Here is an 18189-nt window from a genome sequence, read left to right as displayed (position 1 = left end):
CAGCTGTTGCACACATTCAGCTACAGATTCAATCATAGACAACATGTCCACCCTCATTGCTCTAAACTTCTCTTCCATCTTCTTCTCCAATTTCTCCATTTTCTCCTCCATTTTCTCCTCCAGCTTTTTCAACTTTTCATCCATCATGTCAGACATCAATTGTGAATGCTTTCCAAGAGCATCTTGTAAATCCTTAAGCGTCAATGCCGGAGGAGGTGCAGGAGGAAGCAAAGCTTGCAATGAGGTCTGTTGCACCAGGGAAGACCCCGCACTCCGAAGAACTTTAGAAGTTTTAGCCGCCATCTTCCCCCACTTTCACTTATTGCGCACTTTCACTTTAAAGCTATAAAATCCATTGAGCTAGAGAGTAAAGATAAGAGTCCACATCACCTTGACCTCCTGTACCGCTCTGCCTGCATCTTGACAATCAAAAGTATTTCCTTTTGGCAGGGGTGGTTGCTAACGCCTGGCTCTGCTCCATAAATCCCAGAGCAGGGGCGCTGCGCAGCTCGGAGCAACCCAGGCTTCGGGGGGGCTCAATCCTTCAGCCGTCCAAACTCTCAGCTCAGGCGGCCCCGGAGAGCTCAACCCCTACCTGGGGCCTCACCCCCTCCTCTTCTCCCGAGGAGGGGGCTTCAAATCCATCTAAACAGCTGATCGGCGCTGTTTACGATGGAAAAACACAGCTGCGGAGCGGGCAGCCCGAAAAAGGCTGTCTTCGGCGTCACGTCGCCACCGGAAGTCCCACCCTGGGTTGGTTTTTGAAAAAGTATCAAGGTGGAGGCCAATCTTATCTCTAAATGGACCTTCTTAAGAAGAGGTGACCTGTAACTTATCCTGCCTCCCTGCTCTGGTGGGTCAGATAGATGTGCCTGGAAAGGTAGTCCTTTGGTACCTGTGTCCCTCATACCTCCATATCAGTTTTAAAGCAAAAATAAAAATCCCTTTCCTCTCTCCTATTAAATTAAACTAACATTGAAAGAGATTCATCTGCTCATCATAGTGGCATATCATTTGGCACAACCATTCTGGACATTGTCCCTTTTATCCAGTCCTGCTAACCTGTCATTATGCTTTGCAGACCAAGAACAGGGGCAGTCAGCAGAAAACTATGTCAGCATGAAATCTGCTGTCCCCATTGCCCATCCCTTTCCTTTCTCCCCTGTGCAAGTTCTGACTTACTGCCAATGATGCTGTCCTGATTATGCATGATAAGCAAACTGATTGGTTGATTCTTCTGGCTTGGCAGTCCTCCCTCTTCTGCATGTCATTACCGACTTGGAAGAAATATCTATCAGCCACATTGCTGCAGCTGGAAGGGGATGGATCCAGCGGCAGGGCTCTGTCCATCAACTCCCAACTTCCTTTCTGTGCTGTTCTTTCTCTTCCTCCTTCACCTCCTTCTCTTGTAATCCACACTGAATGAACATGTTAAAAAAAACTCCATGTAAATCAAAATCACAAAGGGAACTGAGTCACAGGCAGCACTTATTTAGGATTTCTCTCTTCTATTCTTTATGTAGGCAACAGCTGCCAACTTCTAGACCACTGTGTGTGTGTGTGTGTGTGTAGGATTGGGAGCACTGGCATTCCCGTAATTTGCAGTTTCTGTCTTGCACTAAACCACAGGTCTGCAACCCGCGGCTCCAGAGCCGCATGCGGCTCTTTCAGCTGTCTCCTGCGGCTCCCAGTCCTCTGCCATGTGCAGTCCAAAAAAAAGTGGGACTAAAAAAGTTCAACCAATCAATTCAAATATGCAGGGTAGGTGCATATCTCGCCTTGGCTCCACTCTTCAGTCAAACCCTGTTCTGCGCATGCGCACACATTTTTTGCGGCTCCCAGTTTTTCCTTTTGTGAGGGAACCGGTTCCGAGTGGCTCTTTCACTGTTTCAGTTTGCTGACCCCTGCACTAAACTGATATAGGTTGTAGGTGTATGTACTGAGCATGTTTTTTTTGTGGTTGCATATTTCTGAGAAACCAGTGGCTTGATGCTATTGCATGGAGCTCTTTTGGAGGCAGTGCAGCTAATCTTCAACTTACAACAGTTCACCGAGTGACGGTTCGAAGTTACATCACTGAAAAAGTGACTTGTGACAATTTTTCACACTTAAGACCGTTGTAGCAGCCTCATGGTCACATGATTCACATTGGGATGCTTGACAACTGACTCTCATTTATGATGGTTGCAGTGTCCTGGAGTCATGTGATCATCTTTTGCAACCTTCTGAAAGCAAAGTCAATGGGGAAACCAGATTTACTTAACAATTGGGTTACTAATTTAACAACTGCAGTGATTCACATAGCGAATGTGGCAAGAAAATTCGTAAAATGGGGCAAAACTCACTTAACAAATTTCTCACTTAGCAACATACATTTTGGCCTCAGTTGTGGTCGGTCATAAGTTGAGAACTATCTGTAGTTGAATAGCAGGAGAATGGGTTGACCAGGGAGCAGCAACTGTTAATATTGATTAGTTAATATTGGTTAGTTTATTAACTAATCAAGGAGAGAAGCAACCTAGAACTAAGGAGTAATTTTTTGACAGTTAAAACAATTAATCAGTGAAACAATTGTCTTTGGAAGTTGTGAGTGCTCCAACACTGGACGTTTTTAAGAAGAGACTGGACAGCCATTTGTCTGAAATGGTATAGGGTTTCCTGCCTGAGCAGGAGGGATGGACTAGGACAGGGGTAGGCAACCTTGGCTCTTTTATGACTCGTGGACTTCAACTCCCAGAATTCCTGAGCCAGCCGTGCTGAGGGGAGAGGGAGAGTCTCCAAGCTGAGCCATGCTGGCTCAGGAATTCTGGGAGTTGAAGTCCACGAGTCATAAAAGAGCCAAGGTTGCCTAGCCCTGGACTAGGAAGACCTCCAAGGTCCCTTCCAGCTCTGTTGTTCTGTTAATAATATTCACCCATCAGTACAATAGACACTGCTCTGATACCATCCTTGGCTTGGCACCCAATTTTGCCTTCAACATAACGAGTAATAAAACACAACAGATGTTAACCACCTTGCTGCTGCCTCCAGATACTCTTTGACTGAAAGAGGAAAATGCTACTTTAAGAGGGAGTGTAAGGATATCTAAGAAATACTGAAATATTGTCTTGCACATGGGCTGGGAACTCAGACAGCTCTATGGGACTATGGCAGGAAAAATAAGCTGATGGGGCATGTTTTTGTTGAATTTAGGTATAGATTGAAAGAGAAGAAAAAGAAGAAAATGGGTGAATTTAAAGGCAATGCTGAAGATCTTGGCTCTGTGGAAAGCCAAACCTCATTCTTCCCAAATTATTCAAACTTGGATGATAATTGGTCCAGGAGTAGAAAGCTAATCTTGTCTTTATCCTGATTTTACCTCTTATGTATCTCTCTACCCTGTTACTAGCCCTTCTTTGCTCTGCATGCAATGTTACATTTTGTAGGAGATGCAAGGCACAAGTGTTAGGATTTGTGCCTTTAACTCGGTTGTTAAGCTTTGTGCCTGCTCTGTCTCCCCCTCTCTTCCCCCCCCCACTCTGCTCTTCGTTGCCATTCCCATGGCTGAACTTGAGAAGACCCATCTTTCTCCTCCTAAGTGAGCAAGACATCAGTCCTTAGCTGACATGCTATTTTTGTGAAGATGGTGTTTGTGTGAGGTAGGTGACAAGCTGGCACGGGTGGATCAGGTGGCTTCTGTAACCAAAGGGCTTGGCTTGCACATCCACTCGTATGGAAAAAACACACATTTGAAAACCTTTGCTTCTCTAGTGACGGATAATTTCTCTTCTGCTGTTTTTTTGTCTTTGCTAAGGAAAAAAGGAAAAGGCAGACGGAAATAGAAGGGAAAAGACAACAGCTGGAAGACCAGATTCTTCAGCTGCAGCATTTCAAGGTAAGGGCTGATCCTGGATTGAGCAGAGCTGTATGTTTTTAGACATGCAAATCACACATTTGGTTAGCTGGGAAGAACCTGTTCCGACATGAAGCAGCCTGTGTTGCCGGAGTCTCTTTGCTCCAGCTAATCAAATCCTTACCGGGTCTCTCTCTCTCTCTCTCCTGTGCGTGATTCTCTGTTAAAATACCATGTTATTGAAAAGGATGGAGCAGAATAGATGATGGGAGGGGGAGGGCATATACAGCAGTCGCCAGAATTTGGCTACCAATTTAGCAATTCACAATATATCCCTGAATTGGAACGGATGTGGATTTGGGTGTGTTCACTGCATTGCTTAAATGGTTCTTTTCCCAGCTATGCAACCACGGAGGCTGCTTTTGTGTGCTTAATTATGTAGTACTTGATCTCTTTGGTTGTGTAATGGTGTGTGTGTGTGTGCAGGTGTGCATGAAACTGCAGAGCTGTTCAAGGGGTATATGCCATTGGTAACAGTGAAGATTAGATATAATCTCCATTTATAAATTAAGGGATTCCCAGTTGAAAATGTGAGATTATATGCAAAGAATTGTATATTGATACTGTATATACTGCGAAATATTGTATATAGGTATACTGTAAGACAGATTAATCCAGGACTACCATATCTGAGCTACAGAACATTGGACAACCAAGAGCTTTGCTTCCATCTAGGGATTATCTGGAATTTTGCAGCCCTAATATGAATCAATTTATTTATCTATAGATGTAACTGGTTTATATTTGTATTTACTGATTTAGATACTGCTGAAAGTCAGATGCATCTTGAATGAGATCACGATCCCTGGTAGTGTAACTGATTTTCAAGCAGGATGTCCCCAGTTTAGGCTCCAGTAGCCTATGTGGGAAGGAATAGATGGCAGCTTAAAAGAGAGATTCTTCTCAAAAATCTCTTCAGAGAGATTTAGATGTTTCTAATCACCTTTTATTCTACAAAGTTTTCTCTAAACAAATTGTTCCTAATATGACAGCTTGAAATTCTTGATATTTTAGCCTGCTTGTTGCCTGCATGATAGACTTCTGGAAAATCCTTCACGTACTTCTGAGCTTTTCAGTTGAAGCAGAGGAGATGACTAATGAATTAGATTGCTTGTATACCTACGTGCAGTGGAGCACTTGTACCATTTATGCCTTGTATTCTACAATCAAGTTATTGGGCATAAACCTACCCTCACAGTGTGAGGGTATGTAATACAGACAACTTTCCCCTGTGTATTTTTATGCAATGAGTGTTTATAGCTCTGTGTCTGTCAGAGGGATGTCAAAGTAAAGTAGCGGGAAATTGTTGGAAATGACGGCCACTTGTTATACTTCAGACTAGAGCTGCTGAGATAACATTTGGCGCTCCTGGCCATTTTGCTAGTTTTTCCTTGGAAACATACCTTCTTTGAATGATATCTTGCCCCACGTATTCTTATCTTGGGGTCAGGAAATAATTTTTTCTCCCTCCCCCCCTGTCATTCTATCTGAGGGATTGTGAAGTGCACAAAACGGTGTGGTGCTGGCCTCCCAGCACAGTTGCTGCTTCTGCCACTTGCCTTGGTATTTCTTCAAGCAGATGGAGTAATATGGCTTACGTAGGATCGCAGAGGTTGAAACGGGCCATGTGTTTCGTCAATAAAACTTCTTGTCACCAAGGGGGAATTAGGTTCTCGTTTGGAGATTGCAGCCACCTGTGCTAGACTTTTTAAAAGATCGGATCAAGCTTTAATAGAAATAGCAGTGCTGAATGTTTGTTTAAAGAACAGTCCTCCCTAATTGTTAACCTCCAGATATGTTGGATTTGATTTTCATAATCCCACAGCCTAGCTGGAGAAGGCTGATGTAGACATTAATCAAAAGAGAATAAATTAAAATGCTTTCATTTATTTGTTTTCCAAGTCAGTCAGGTGGTGCCATTTGAGAACTCTTATTCAATGACAGGACAAACTTCAGGAAACTAACTCTTAACTAACACAGATCAGTGTAAGGCTATGCATTGCTACAGATTCAAAGGGGGTGGGTGGATTTAAAGTGCATTTAAAGATGCTCATCTCCATTTAAAGCACCTGCCTCCAGGATGGTGTGGCTGTCTGCATGATCATGAGTAAAGGATCATTGGGGTTCTGATGGGGTTCAGCCCTTTCTGTTTTTAAGACCAAAACACTTCACAGTCCCGTTTAGTGATTAAACTGCACAGGAACACGATGTGCTTGGCCTGTTAGTGATTGGGCTCATACCCAATTCATGCACCATAATCCTGCCTCTGATGATTAGGAATTCTTGAAGTGTGCTTGAAAGTGACTTGAGAAAGGTATAGAATTCCCTATCTGGTACCCTCCAGATGTATTGGACCTCAAAGTCTTATAAGGTTTAATCCAAATGATCAAAGGCAATGTGATGCAAGGAATTACAACACATAAAAATTGGGGGGGGGGGGGAAATTAGTATACAAGATTCTCTGCCGCATCTACTAAATTAGAATCAGTGCAAAAGTTTACAAAACAAGTTTATCAAAGCTGGCAGTGAGCTACTCATCCTTAAGGAATAATTCTTCCTTCAAATTCAACTTTCTAAAAGTTGGCAGTCACCATGGGAATACTTGCATCTATATGTTTATAGTCCTATATATTAGCTATTTCCTCCCTTCTGAATCTCTGTGAATATAATAACTAACATTTATATGTTGGGTACATTATCAATATCCATCGAACTGTTTCTTTCACAGTGCAGAATAGAAGAGGCATCATCTGGTGTCTTACTTTCCATCTATATTTTGCTGCTTTAACCAAAGGCCTCTGGGATTCTTCAATATTGTTTCTAGGGACTCTGGAAATGTAGATATAGATAGCTGCAGTAGTGGCCAAAATTGTGGAAACCTTTTGGGAAAAGTGTACAGTAGAAATGCCACCTTTGGTTAAGTTTCCACCAATTTTTCTTCTAATTTCTTTATAACTGTAGCCTTGTTCACTTAATAATACTATTTTACATCGCTTTCTGGGCAACCAGTCAACTCTTTGCACCATTACTTTAATTTTATTACGTTTTACAAGCTCACTAAATGAAAGGAAAAAAAAAACCAACCAACTTGATAGCGATCACATAACACACTGACAAATGTCCTCCTCTCAGCTTCAATACATGACATCAATAACTGAATCCTACTGTGATCTGATTGGCTCATTGCCAAAACAAGATGACACCTGATTGGCTCTCTAAACACTCATGCTCATTGGCTACAATCAGATGAAGGAAAGCTACCTGATATCAACCTAAGCAAGTTGTGCTTCCTTTTTCTGGTTATTTGGCTATAACTTTTCATAGACTACAGTACAGATAATTGAACAAACTATGTTGCATTACATTCGTGATTAAATTATCTTTCCATTGATATATAATTTTATGGTACTACTCTAAAAAAAATGGTGTTATTACCCATCAAACCTCAGAAATACACTTTCCCCAAAAGGTTTCCACAATTTTGGCCACTACTGTATCTACATAATACAAAGTCTTTATTTTACTCCATTTGTACCACCCAACTCCTAATGTCTCTGGAAAAATTCTTGTCTGTTTCTCCCTGCTTCTGCTTGCCTTTTAGCCCAGTTTGCCAGCACACAGTTTTGATATTTGCCGTTTAAATAAATCTCAAGCAATATTTCATACAGTAATAGGGTTGGAAATGACTTTAGTGGTCTTCTAATTCAACCCCCTGCCCAGAACAGGATTCCTCCTGTTATCCCAGATAAATGGCTATCAAAGTCAGCATATTACCCCCAATAATCTGGGTCCTCATTTTACTGACCTCGAAAGGATGGAAGGCTGAGTCAACCTTGAGCTGGTGAGAATCAAACTGCTGGAGGTCGGCAAAATTAGTTGCAATACTGCATTCTAACCACTGTACCACCACAGCTCTTTAGACCAAACATAGTAAGTTCCTGTAACCATTCTTGGTATGATTTGGCTTCCAAGCCCCCTTTCCATCTTTATCATTCTTCTCTGCACGTTTCCTGTTCCTCAGTGTCCTTTTTTGTATTATGTTTTGTATTGACTAGAACAGGATACAGTATTCTAGGTGTGGGGCTGTCCAATGCAACGTAAGACTGTTACTTCCTGTTATCTTGACACCTGGTTGATGCAGCTCCAAACTGTATTGGATTCCTTCTCTCCACAGCAGTCTGACTTCGGTTCTTACTGGGACACTGGGTGAAACTCCTTCTGTAAGTCTGTAAGTCTTCCTCTAGGCCAGGCATGTCAAACTGCCAGCCCGCGGGCCGGATGCGTTATGCCAAAACCACGCCCACCCCATTGCCGGCAATGGGGTAAAAGTCCCGTTACGTTGTGCAACGTCAAGTGACGTTGCGAGTTTGACATGCCTGTTCTGGGCAGAGTGGCTTAAACTGATTGCACAGCTCCACTAACAGGACAGTGGTTCCCTTGGTCCTCCAAGTTACATGCTGCCAGCCTTTTTGTCTTCCAAGGCTGCTCTTTTTATTCTGTAATAATGTCTTCCTTTCAGTGTTGTTGTTGTTGTTTTTGAGAACTTCCTTCTGCCTTGTCCAAACTATTTTTTCCTAAGTCACTGTGTGGCCAGATTGACCTTCAGTCCCTCCAACAACACAATGGGTTAGCATTTGGTCCAGTGTAGTTGGAGTTCTCCTCAGGCAGAAACACAAATACAGCACAAACATTGCTGGTCATCAAGGAAGATGGAGGGGGGAGGGGGTTACCTCCTTATCCATGTCTATGTGTCTCTTGATGATTATGCAGATCCAAACATCTTTTCCTTGTTTGGAAGGACAAAATTTTAAAGTCTCCTATAAACTGAAGGAAGGAGAAGGGAGAAAAGAAAAAGAGGCAGAAAGTTAATGGGTTTAAGTCAGGGGTCTTCAAAATTGGCCCTTTTATGACTTGTGGACTTCAACTCCCAGAATTCCTCAGCCACGCTGGCTGAGGAATTCTGGAAGTTGAAGTCCACAAGTCATAAAAGGGCCAGGTTTGAAGACCCCTGGTTGAAGTTTTCACATGTTGTTAGTCTTTTGGTTCTTTTAATTAGGGCTTTGTGCACACTGGCCACACTTTTTTTGCAAGCTGAATTAAATGGTGTATATTTGCCCTGGTGTTAATGTAGCAGTTGACTGGGTCCAAAACATACTAGAAATTACTCACGTGAATTTTCCAACAAAAGCGATGGAATCAGCAAGAGACCAGGCTAAAATTCTTAGTGTCCAGAGGACCCCCAAACCATCCCAATCACACACGCGCACACACACACACACACACACACACACACACACACACACACAGAAAGAGAGAGAGGGGGGAGAGATCTCGATTAATCTCCAGACACTTGGTCAATATATAGCTTGAACTAGAGCCAGTAATCAGAGCCCACATATCATGGATACTCATTAGGAATAGCATCCTAAATGAAGAGCAGTTGGGGATTTTAGGTTACAACATAGCATAAGGTGTTGGAAACAGCAGTGACACTGAGATTAGAAAATGCCATGATTGAAGATGGGAAAGAATAAAGCTTTTTTTAGCATGAAGATAGAGACATTATTTGAAAGCTAGATCTCTCGGACGTTTTGGTTAGGCCACTTCCAGGGAAAGTTTGGAAGTTGAAAAAGGATATATTAAAGACTGAAATAATTCTGAAGTTGAACTCGTCGAACTACAAATTGATTCAAAATTGTGCTTCAGGAAAGGAGACATGCGACAAGCTAAAGCAGATGAACGCATGCTCAGATATGAACAGTAACCAGAAAACCCATAAATCGGAAATTATCAGGGATTAGAAATCTAAAGCAATATGTGTCAGATTATCGCTCTGTTCATAAGATACTAAAAATAACAGTGTGATCCTTTCTGAAAATTTCAAGGAACTGCTTTAAGTTCACTACCAGAAAAGTATAAATGTATAGTGGAGTTCCGCAGCGTTCATTATAGTAGAGGTAGAGGTGAAGTACTAATACCACTCTACAATGCTTTGGTAAGGCCACACCTGGAATACTGCATCCAGTTTTGGTCACCACGATGTAAAAAAGATGTTGAGACTCTAGAAAGGGTACAGAGAAGAGCAACAAAGATGATTAGGGGGCTGGAGGCTAAAACATATAGGGAACGGTTGCTGGAATTGGGTATGTGTAGTTTAATGAAGAGAAGGGTGAGGGGTGACATGATAGCAGTGTTCCAATATCTCAGGGGCTGCCACAAAGAAGAGGGAGTCAAGCTATTCTCCAAAGCACCTGAGAGCAGGACGAGAAGCAATGGATGGAAACTAGTCAAGGAGAGAAGCAACCTAGAACTAAGGAGAAACTTCCTGACAGTTAGAACAATTAACCAGTGGAACAACCTGCCACCAGAAGCGGTGAATGCTCCAACACTGGAGGTTTTTAAGAAGAGACTGGACAGCCATTTGCCTGAAATGGTATAAGGTTTCCTGCCTGAGCAGGGGGTTGGACTAGATGACCTCCAAGGTCCCTTCCAACTTTATTATTATTATTATTATTATTATTAATATGATTTGAACAACGCAACTAAGAGATTCTCTAGAGCAGATAAAAGGGAGAAATGTAACCTGTCATTACTGTAAAGAGACATATTAAAAGAGAATGAGGACTGCACAGAGCTAAGGCCTGTACAACACACACAAAGAGATAATAAGTCTAAATTTCTTAAAAGAAAAGGCCAATATGAATAGGGATTGCAAAACAATGAGATACAGGCAAGAAAGGTTAATTTAGCAAATGGAATGTATGTATCTTTATTTTGTGTGTGTGTGTGTGCATGTATAAAAGGGATGCAGTGGCTCAGTGGGTTAGGACGCTGAGCTTGTCGATCAGAAGGTCGGCAGTTTGGCGGGTCGAATCCCGAGTGCCGCGTAACAGAGTGAGCGCCTGTTACTCGTCCCAGCTTCTGCCCACCTAGCAGTTCGAAAGCACGTAAAAATGCAAGTAGAAAAATAGGGACCACTATGGTGGGAAGGTAACAGCGTTCCGTGTGCCTTTGGCATCTAGTCATGCCGGCCACATGACCACAGAGACATCCTCGGACAAACGCTGGCTCTTCGGCTTTGAAACGGAGATGAGCACCGGCCCCTAGAGTCGGAAATGACTAGCACACATGTGCGGGGGAACCTTTACCTTTACCTTTTACGTGTGCATGTATATGGATGGAAAGGGCAATATTGAAATGTCTGATAAAGAATAAGAAATCAAGAATAGAAACATATTACAAGAAACATATACCTGAACTGGACACAGGTTACATAAATTATCTAAACAAAACAGTTGTAAAATTATGCTTAAAATAAACTTTGCATTGTTACAAAAAACTATCAAGTAATATTGAAAGCACAGTGAAGCTAATTTGCTTTAAATTATATACAGCTTAAGGCAAGCGGAGTAATGGGATGCACGCATAAGCATAAATCTGCAAAATGACATTTGGGCACAGAGATGAGTTTCTTATTAAGAAAATAAAAGCTGAGGTCTTAAAAATTGAATTGAATGTTTGTCCTTTCCAGAAACAAAGGGAATCCACATGTGATTTTTGTTTAAAAACAAAAGGAAAAAGGAAAGATTTTTCTAGCTTAAAATAAGCCAGCCAGATATTGGAACCTTTTTTAAAAAAATGTTTGTAGTCCAATGTCAGTCAGAACCATTTCCCAACAGTTTTTACCAACAAAAGATTCAAATAAAACTTCATACAAGTTATGAAACCTTATGGTATTTGAATTCAAAGTTTATGCATCAGTCCCTTTAAAAAAAGGAATAAATAACATTGGAGAACTAAGTGGGAATAACGCTGGTCTGATGAATTAAACAAAAGTTTGTAACATTTTGAACTTAAAACATGGAAAACTAGCCATTACTGTGTTGGTTGTTTTAATGAAGAAGACGTAACTCCCAAGGAGCTAAAATATTTAGATACCAGCGCAATCAGCATAAGCTTATCAATAACACCTGGATCTACCCAGAGAAGAAAGCAAAATATAACTCTACACAGTCACACACTACAGTCACTGCTGATAATGACTCTGAAGAATCTGAAGTTGCATCAGATTCAGAAGAAACTGCTAATACACAATCCAACTCAGATCCAGCATGAATATTCGGAAGATCTCAAAGATATCTAGTAAAGGAACTCCACTTGAGAAAATATACAGCTAAAGGAAGGGGTGTGCCTGATCCCAATTTTTGGAAACCAGTATAGGAACTGCCACCAGCTAAAGCACAGAAATGTAGGGAAGCTGAAGTACCAAAGCAGAAGTAAACGGGTTTTCAGAATTAAGCATGATACTTGTAGAATGTAGAATGCCATAAAACTAGATTACTAGCAAAGCGTTACAGTATACACACAAAGATATAGTTTTTCTGCTGGTGGTTCAACATGCAAACATCAGAATTCTACTAAGTGTAGCAGCATCTAGGACAGGGGTAGGCAACCTTGGCTCTTTTATGACTCGTGGACTTCAACTCCCAGAATTCCTGAGCCAGCCATGCTGAGGGGAAAGGGAGAGGTTTCCAAGCTGAGCCATGCTGGCTCAGGAATTCTGGGAGTTGAAGTCCACAAGTCATAAGAGAGCCAAGGTTGCCTACCCCTGATCTAGGAAAATGCATGCAAAACACTATCTAAGACACTTTCTGCATGGTGATGTGAAAAAGGAGATTTTCATACACCAAGCACCAGGTTTTGTAAAGTCAGGGAAAGAAATACTGTAAATTACCAAAATCTATATATGGACTAAAGCAAGCATTCAAAGCATGATCTGATAAAACAAAATCAAGTTTAGTAAAAACAAAGGCTTTAAGCAGGGAAATACTGATTGATGCTCATGTGCAAGAAAAAATGGAAGATGAATGCACAATCTTTGTCATGCTGATGACTGAATTGTACAGTATGTTTAGCGTACAGAAGTGACATATAGTTTTGAGATAGTAACAATATAAACAAAGAAGTAAAACAACTCTTATCTTGGAACTGAAATAAAAAGGAGAAATGTGGAGGGCTTTTGGTTAGTCAAACCAAACAATAATAAATCTAATAAAGTTTCTAGACCTTCAATGAGGCAAAGCAGTCATGGCCAGCCCTTCAAAGTAGGCCGGGTGGTGAAACAGACATGAAAAAGATTTCAAGAATCATGTTTTATTGTTGTGGGTATAATAATAAAATCTTAAAAGCCTGTCTAAATTTCTCTCTGCTCTGTTTTATACTAAACAAAACCAAGGTGAGGCTATTTTGAATTTCTTTCTCACATTTCCTTCTATTGCTAGGCTATGTAATCTCTGGTCAAGTGCCTCGTTAGCAGCTCATGCCTTCCTTTCCCCACAATGGCCCTTTCATACCTGCCCCAAGGTTAGCTCTGTTTATTTCTACTGTACACCCATGCATGGTCAGCACCTGAACAAAGGGAAAAACTAAAGTTAAATTGGCAAATAATGAGCAATATAGGGAAGTTGGGGGAAAGCTGATCCATATATTGCAACTGTGAGAAGACCTGACCTAGCCAGTGCAATTGGACTGCTAATTAGAAATATTAGAAATATCACTGTGCCAACACAAGAGGACTGGATAGTAGTAAATGATTAAACTGGATGCCGCAAAGGAATTACGGATTTTAATTTAAAACTGCCTATGACTAATGATCCAGAATATATGGAATATACAGGTTTGAACTGGATTGTAAATAAATCTAATAGGAAATCGACTTTAGGATAGATATTATTTTATCCTTTGTCTGGTGTGGTGAGATGCTGAGCACTATAGCTCTGTCATCTAGAACAGGTGTCTCTGACCCCCAGTCCATGGACCGGTGCCGGGCCGCAGCATGCCACTAACTGGTCCACACAAACAAAGCCCCATCCGGGGGATGCAGGCAGCACAGAAAACCATGCATTCTCTGGTCCGTGGAAAAACCTTTCTCCACCGAACTGGTCCCTGGTACCCAAAAGGTTGGGGACCTCTGATCTAGAGATGCTGAATACTGCACTGTTGTCAGGCTCCAAAAAGCAAGAAAGACACACTTAAGTTTTTTCTAAGCAGTTTTTTTATTGTTCCTCATCCACAGATAGAAGTCTTGCATCATTAAAGACGTAAAAACTCCTTAAGAACTCCTGAGGAGAACCATGATGGCGCAGTGGGTTAAAATGCAGTATTGCAGGCTAATTCTGCCGACTCCTAGCAGTTTGATCCTGACCAGCTCAAAGTTGACTCAGCCTTCCATCTTTCCGAGGTTGATAAAATGAGGACCCAGACTGTTGGGGCAATATGCTTAGAGTGGACTGTAAAGCACTATGAAGTGGTATATAAGTCTAAGTGCCATTATTGTTGCTATTGCCTTGATCCCCTTCCTCCAACCAAACTATCTTCCTCCTCCTCATTGCCTCTGAGTCCTCTGGAGTGCAGCCCCTCCCTTGTGGGAATCCAGATCGCATTCCACCACAACTGTGGAAGAAGCATGCAAGGCACTTGCATGGCTGCACAAACTATTGTTACACTTGAAAATAAAAAGAACCAATCCCAACCTTGATATCTGAAATCAACATGGGATTTAGCAGAACTGCAGACAGAAAACCAGACTACAAGGAAACACATAAATGTTAAACTATGCTATGTGAAGAGTGTGCCAGAAAAGGGACAAGGAGAACTGATATATTGCTATATTAATAATATGGTGGCAATGCCCAGGGTTTGCTTCCTGAAGTTGGAAGGAACATTAACACCCAGAGTGTGAAGAAATGCATAGCAATTTAACTCACTATATTGCCTAATTTGCTCACAAAGCTAAGGAGAAGAAAAATGTTGAATACTTCACCTGTACAATTTTTTTTTCTTTCATGGTGCAGATTAGAGAAAGTTCATCTAGTGTCCTATTTTTCATCTCTATTTTGCAGGCATTGTGTACATAAAAAGTGTAAAGCTGTAATAACCAAAGGCTACTCCCTTTGGGATTAATTACCCACAATATTGTTTCTGGTGACTCTGGAAATTTCTACAATCTTTAGATAATAGCTTGATGTGCAGGTAATGTGAGTTTTTGCCTGTTCTTCATTTTTCCCCCTCTTTCTTTACTTTGGACAGGGAATGTGCAGGATGCAAACTAAATTAAAAATTAGGAACAATAATTTTTAAATGTTATAAGCCTTAGCTAATGTATGCAGAATGGAGTGGAGTGGAGTGGAGTGGAGTGGAGTGGAGTGGAAGAGGAGAGGAGAAGAGAGAAGAGAAGAGAAGAGAAGAGAAGAGAAGAGAAGAGAAGAGAAGAGAAGAGAAGAGAAGAGAATTCTTTATTGGCCAATTTGTCTCTGATGCATAAGCTCTCAGTGCACATATAAACAGCAAGTAATAGGTCATAGGTCATAAATCATAGTTACAATCATTAATCTTAAGTTACAAACAATTGATAAATCATAAGAGACCAATAGGAGAAGATACTAGGAAATAACATGAGAAATGAGACACTGCTGTGGGAATTAAGTGTTCAGCAGAGTGATAGTAGGGGGGGGGGGGAATATATCTTTATATCTGGTTGTTTTGGCATGCAATGCTCTATAGCAGTGTCCTGGGGAGAAACTGAAATAGATTATGTCCAGGATGTGAGGGATCTGTAGATATTTTCTCAGCCCTCTTACTCGTTCGTGCAGTATACAAAATCTCAATGGAAGGCAGGCTGGTTACAGTTGTTTTTTCTGTAGTCCTAACTATCCGTTGAAGTCTGTACCTGTCCTGTTTGGTTGCTGTGCCAAACCAGACAATTATAGAGGTACAACTGACAGACTCAGTAATTCCTTTGTACAACTGTATCATTAGCTCCTTAGTCATTCTGAGCTTTCTGAGTTGGTGTAGAAACTTTCTTTGTTGTGTTAATGGTTCTAATGATATAGTAGCAGCAATACAATCCTCAACTTACGATCACAATTGAGCCCAAAATTTCTTCTTGCTAAGCGAGACAGTTGTTAAGTGAGTTTTGACACATTTTATGACCTTTTTTGTCACAGTTGTCAAGTAAATCACTGCAGTTAAGTTAGTAACACGGTTGTTAAGTGAATCTGGCTTCCCCACTAACTTTGCTTCTTAGAAGGATGCAAACGTTGATCACATGACCCCGGGACACTGCAATTGTCATAAATATGAGTCTGTTGCCAAGCATCTGAATTTTGAACATATGACCATGGAGATGCTGCAGTTGTCGTAACTGAAAAATAGTCATAAGTCACTTTTTTCAATGCTGTTGTAACTTCAGTCACTAAATGAACTGTTGCAAGTTAAGGACTATCTGTAGTGTATAGAGAACTAATTTTAAGGGTGGCTTATCCGTTTAATCAATGAAGTCATGGAAGTAAATAAAACCCATGTGATGCTGACGTCACCAGGTCATGACCCTAACCAAATATGATGACCTTATACCAACCATCTGCTCCTGGAGTCATAAGTTCACAGCAGCAATCTGATAAGTATTGAAGCTAATCCCATCAAGGAAAGGATGACAGTCAAGTCAATCCATTATTAGCTTAAGCCCAAACTGATCCCTAATCCCATATAGATTCAAATCAAAGCTTAACAAAATAAAAAATGAACAGAACCCTAGGCTGAGGTGTTCATTGTGAAATAAATAATAGGCTAATGACACTTTAATTTTAGGGGAATTCTTAAAATCAGCAGCTTAAAGGCAGGAGAAGGAGCACTTTTTAAAACCAAAGTCTGCATTGCCCCCTTTTCTAAAAATTTTATTTCCAGGAGAGTTTTTAAAATCTCTCCCTTGAATACAGGATATTTTTTTAAAAAACCATACCAGCCCAAGTGTGGAGCTTAATTTAATTTTGCCCTAATCCATTTATGCTTTGTAAAAAGATACAATTTGCAAATTTCAACCTGAAAAAGCACACAGACACATACCCACAGACATTTGCAAATTTAACTGGTAGTACAAATACATATATGTAAATATTTTGAAGCACGACCTTAATAAGGTTTTATTCCCTTCTGCAGTAAACTAGGAACATTTAACCAGTAAAGCAAAGACTCACACACACACACACCCTCCAACCTAGCAACTAGCAGTGATATTTCTTACCCAGACATATCAGAACTATGATTCTAGGCATGGGCAAAGTAGGTCATGTGACCAACTGGCAAGGGGCAGAGTAGGGTTGAAGTTGTATGCCCAGAAAGATGATACATGGAAATTCAGTTTAAAGTCCATTTTGCTTTTGAAAACAAAGGTCCACTGTCTGAGGGTATTTCTAGTCTACAAAATGCTGTTATTATGAAATCTCAAGTTAAAATATATGAAGTCTATCCTAATTTTATTCAGTCACAAGCCTTGTGTTGAGACAGAATGATTCCCTGTGAGATCCAATATGAAACGAACTTGGAACTCCAGTCTCCCTGGTTCAGGTCTGACAATGATTATTCTTGCTTAAGCGATCCTAATGGCAAGTCATTTTTTGTGATTCTATATTATCCATCAGTATTTTTATATTGTTATGGATTTCAAGAGCTGTTTTGTTGAACAAGGCACAATACATTATATATTATAAGTTAAGTGAATGCCTGTAACTACCTGATCTCTTAGCACAATACAGTGAGTTTGTGCTACAGGATAAAATACAATTGTGTTTCTGTAAGTGCCAAAGGATTTCACCCAAGCAACTACGAGATATAAATACATATTTTTTTCTTGATTCCACATTGTAGATGCAAAGAACATTCAAGATAATGTTCAGCACCGTTTCCTATGTGCATTTTATATTGCAAGCTGTTGTGTCATCTGTTGATTTTGTTTTGTCATTTTTACCAAGCAAGCTGAGTTAAAGCTGCCGAGGAGACTCTTTTGTGAAATGGTCTCACAAGATCAAATTCCCACCATTACTGTCAGCATAAAAGGATGCATTTGTGCATCTTGCTTATTATGTTCAGGAACATTGTGATCATTGAGGTGTGGGGAGGACAAAGAACTAAATGCCATTAGGTCAGATGTATCGCAGATCTAATTTGGCACGGCTGCTCTAATTTTAATGGCCCTTTGCCCATTCACATCACGGGTAGAGAGAGACATTTCATACTGTATTTGGCAGCCAAGCTCTTCGGCATGATAAACATGCAAAGCATGAAGAGGAAAACAATGCCTCCCAACACAAAGCAGATGTATGCCAGAGAGCTGCAGCAAATGGTGTCATCTTTCCTTCACCCTTATCTATTTACTTTGGGAGCATCCATGTTGCCTCCTGAAAGTTATTCCAGAACTAAAGTCCTGCCTAGATTTTGCCTAGAGATACACTGTATTAAAT

At 40.8% G+C, this 18189-nt stretch overlaps 1 protein-coding gene and 1 long non-coding RNA gene across 3 annotated transcripts in view; both read left to right on the top strand.

The window, feature by feature from the left end:
* Positions 1–18189, top strand: part of LOC308662277 — a 907910-nt gene that overhangs the window by 530239 nt on the left and 359482 nt on the right. The window lies entirely within an intron of this gene.
* LOC308662275 (paralemmin-1-like) overlaps positions 1–18189 on the top strand; it is a gene marked incomplete at both ends in the record, with an annotated part of 139791 nt that overhangs the window by 40356 nt on the left and 81246 nt on the right. For both annotated transcript variants that reach the window (XM_081317880.1, XM_081317879.1), the window contains one exon: positions 3794–3874. In XM_081317880.1, the coding sequence (XP_081174006.1) occupies positions 3794–3874 (81 nt within the window). The remainder of the gene's footprint in view (positions 1–3793; positions 3875–18189) is intronic.

Source organism: Vipera berus (genome assembly GCF_964194415.1).
Source record: "Vipera berus genome assembly, chromosome: 2".
NCBI lineage: Eukaryota > Metazoa > Chordata > Lepidosauria > Squamata > Viperidae > Vipera > Vipera berus.
Note: the sequence above shows the minus strand (reverse complement) of the source record. Positions and strands in the feature narration are given on the sequence as shown.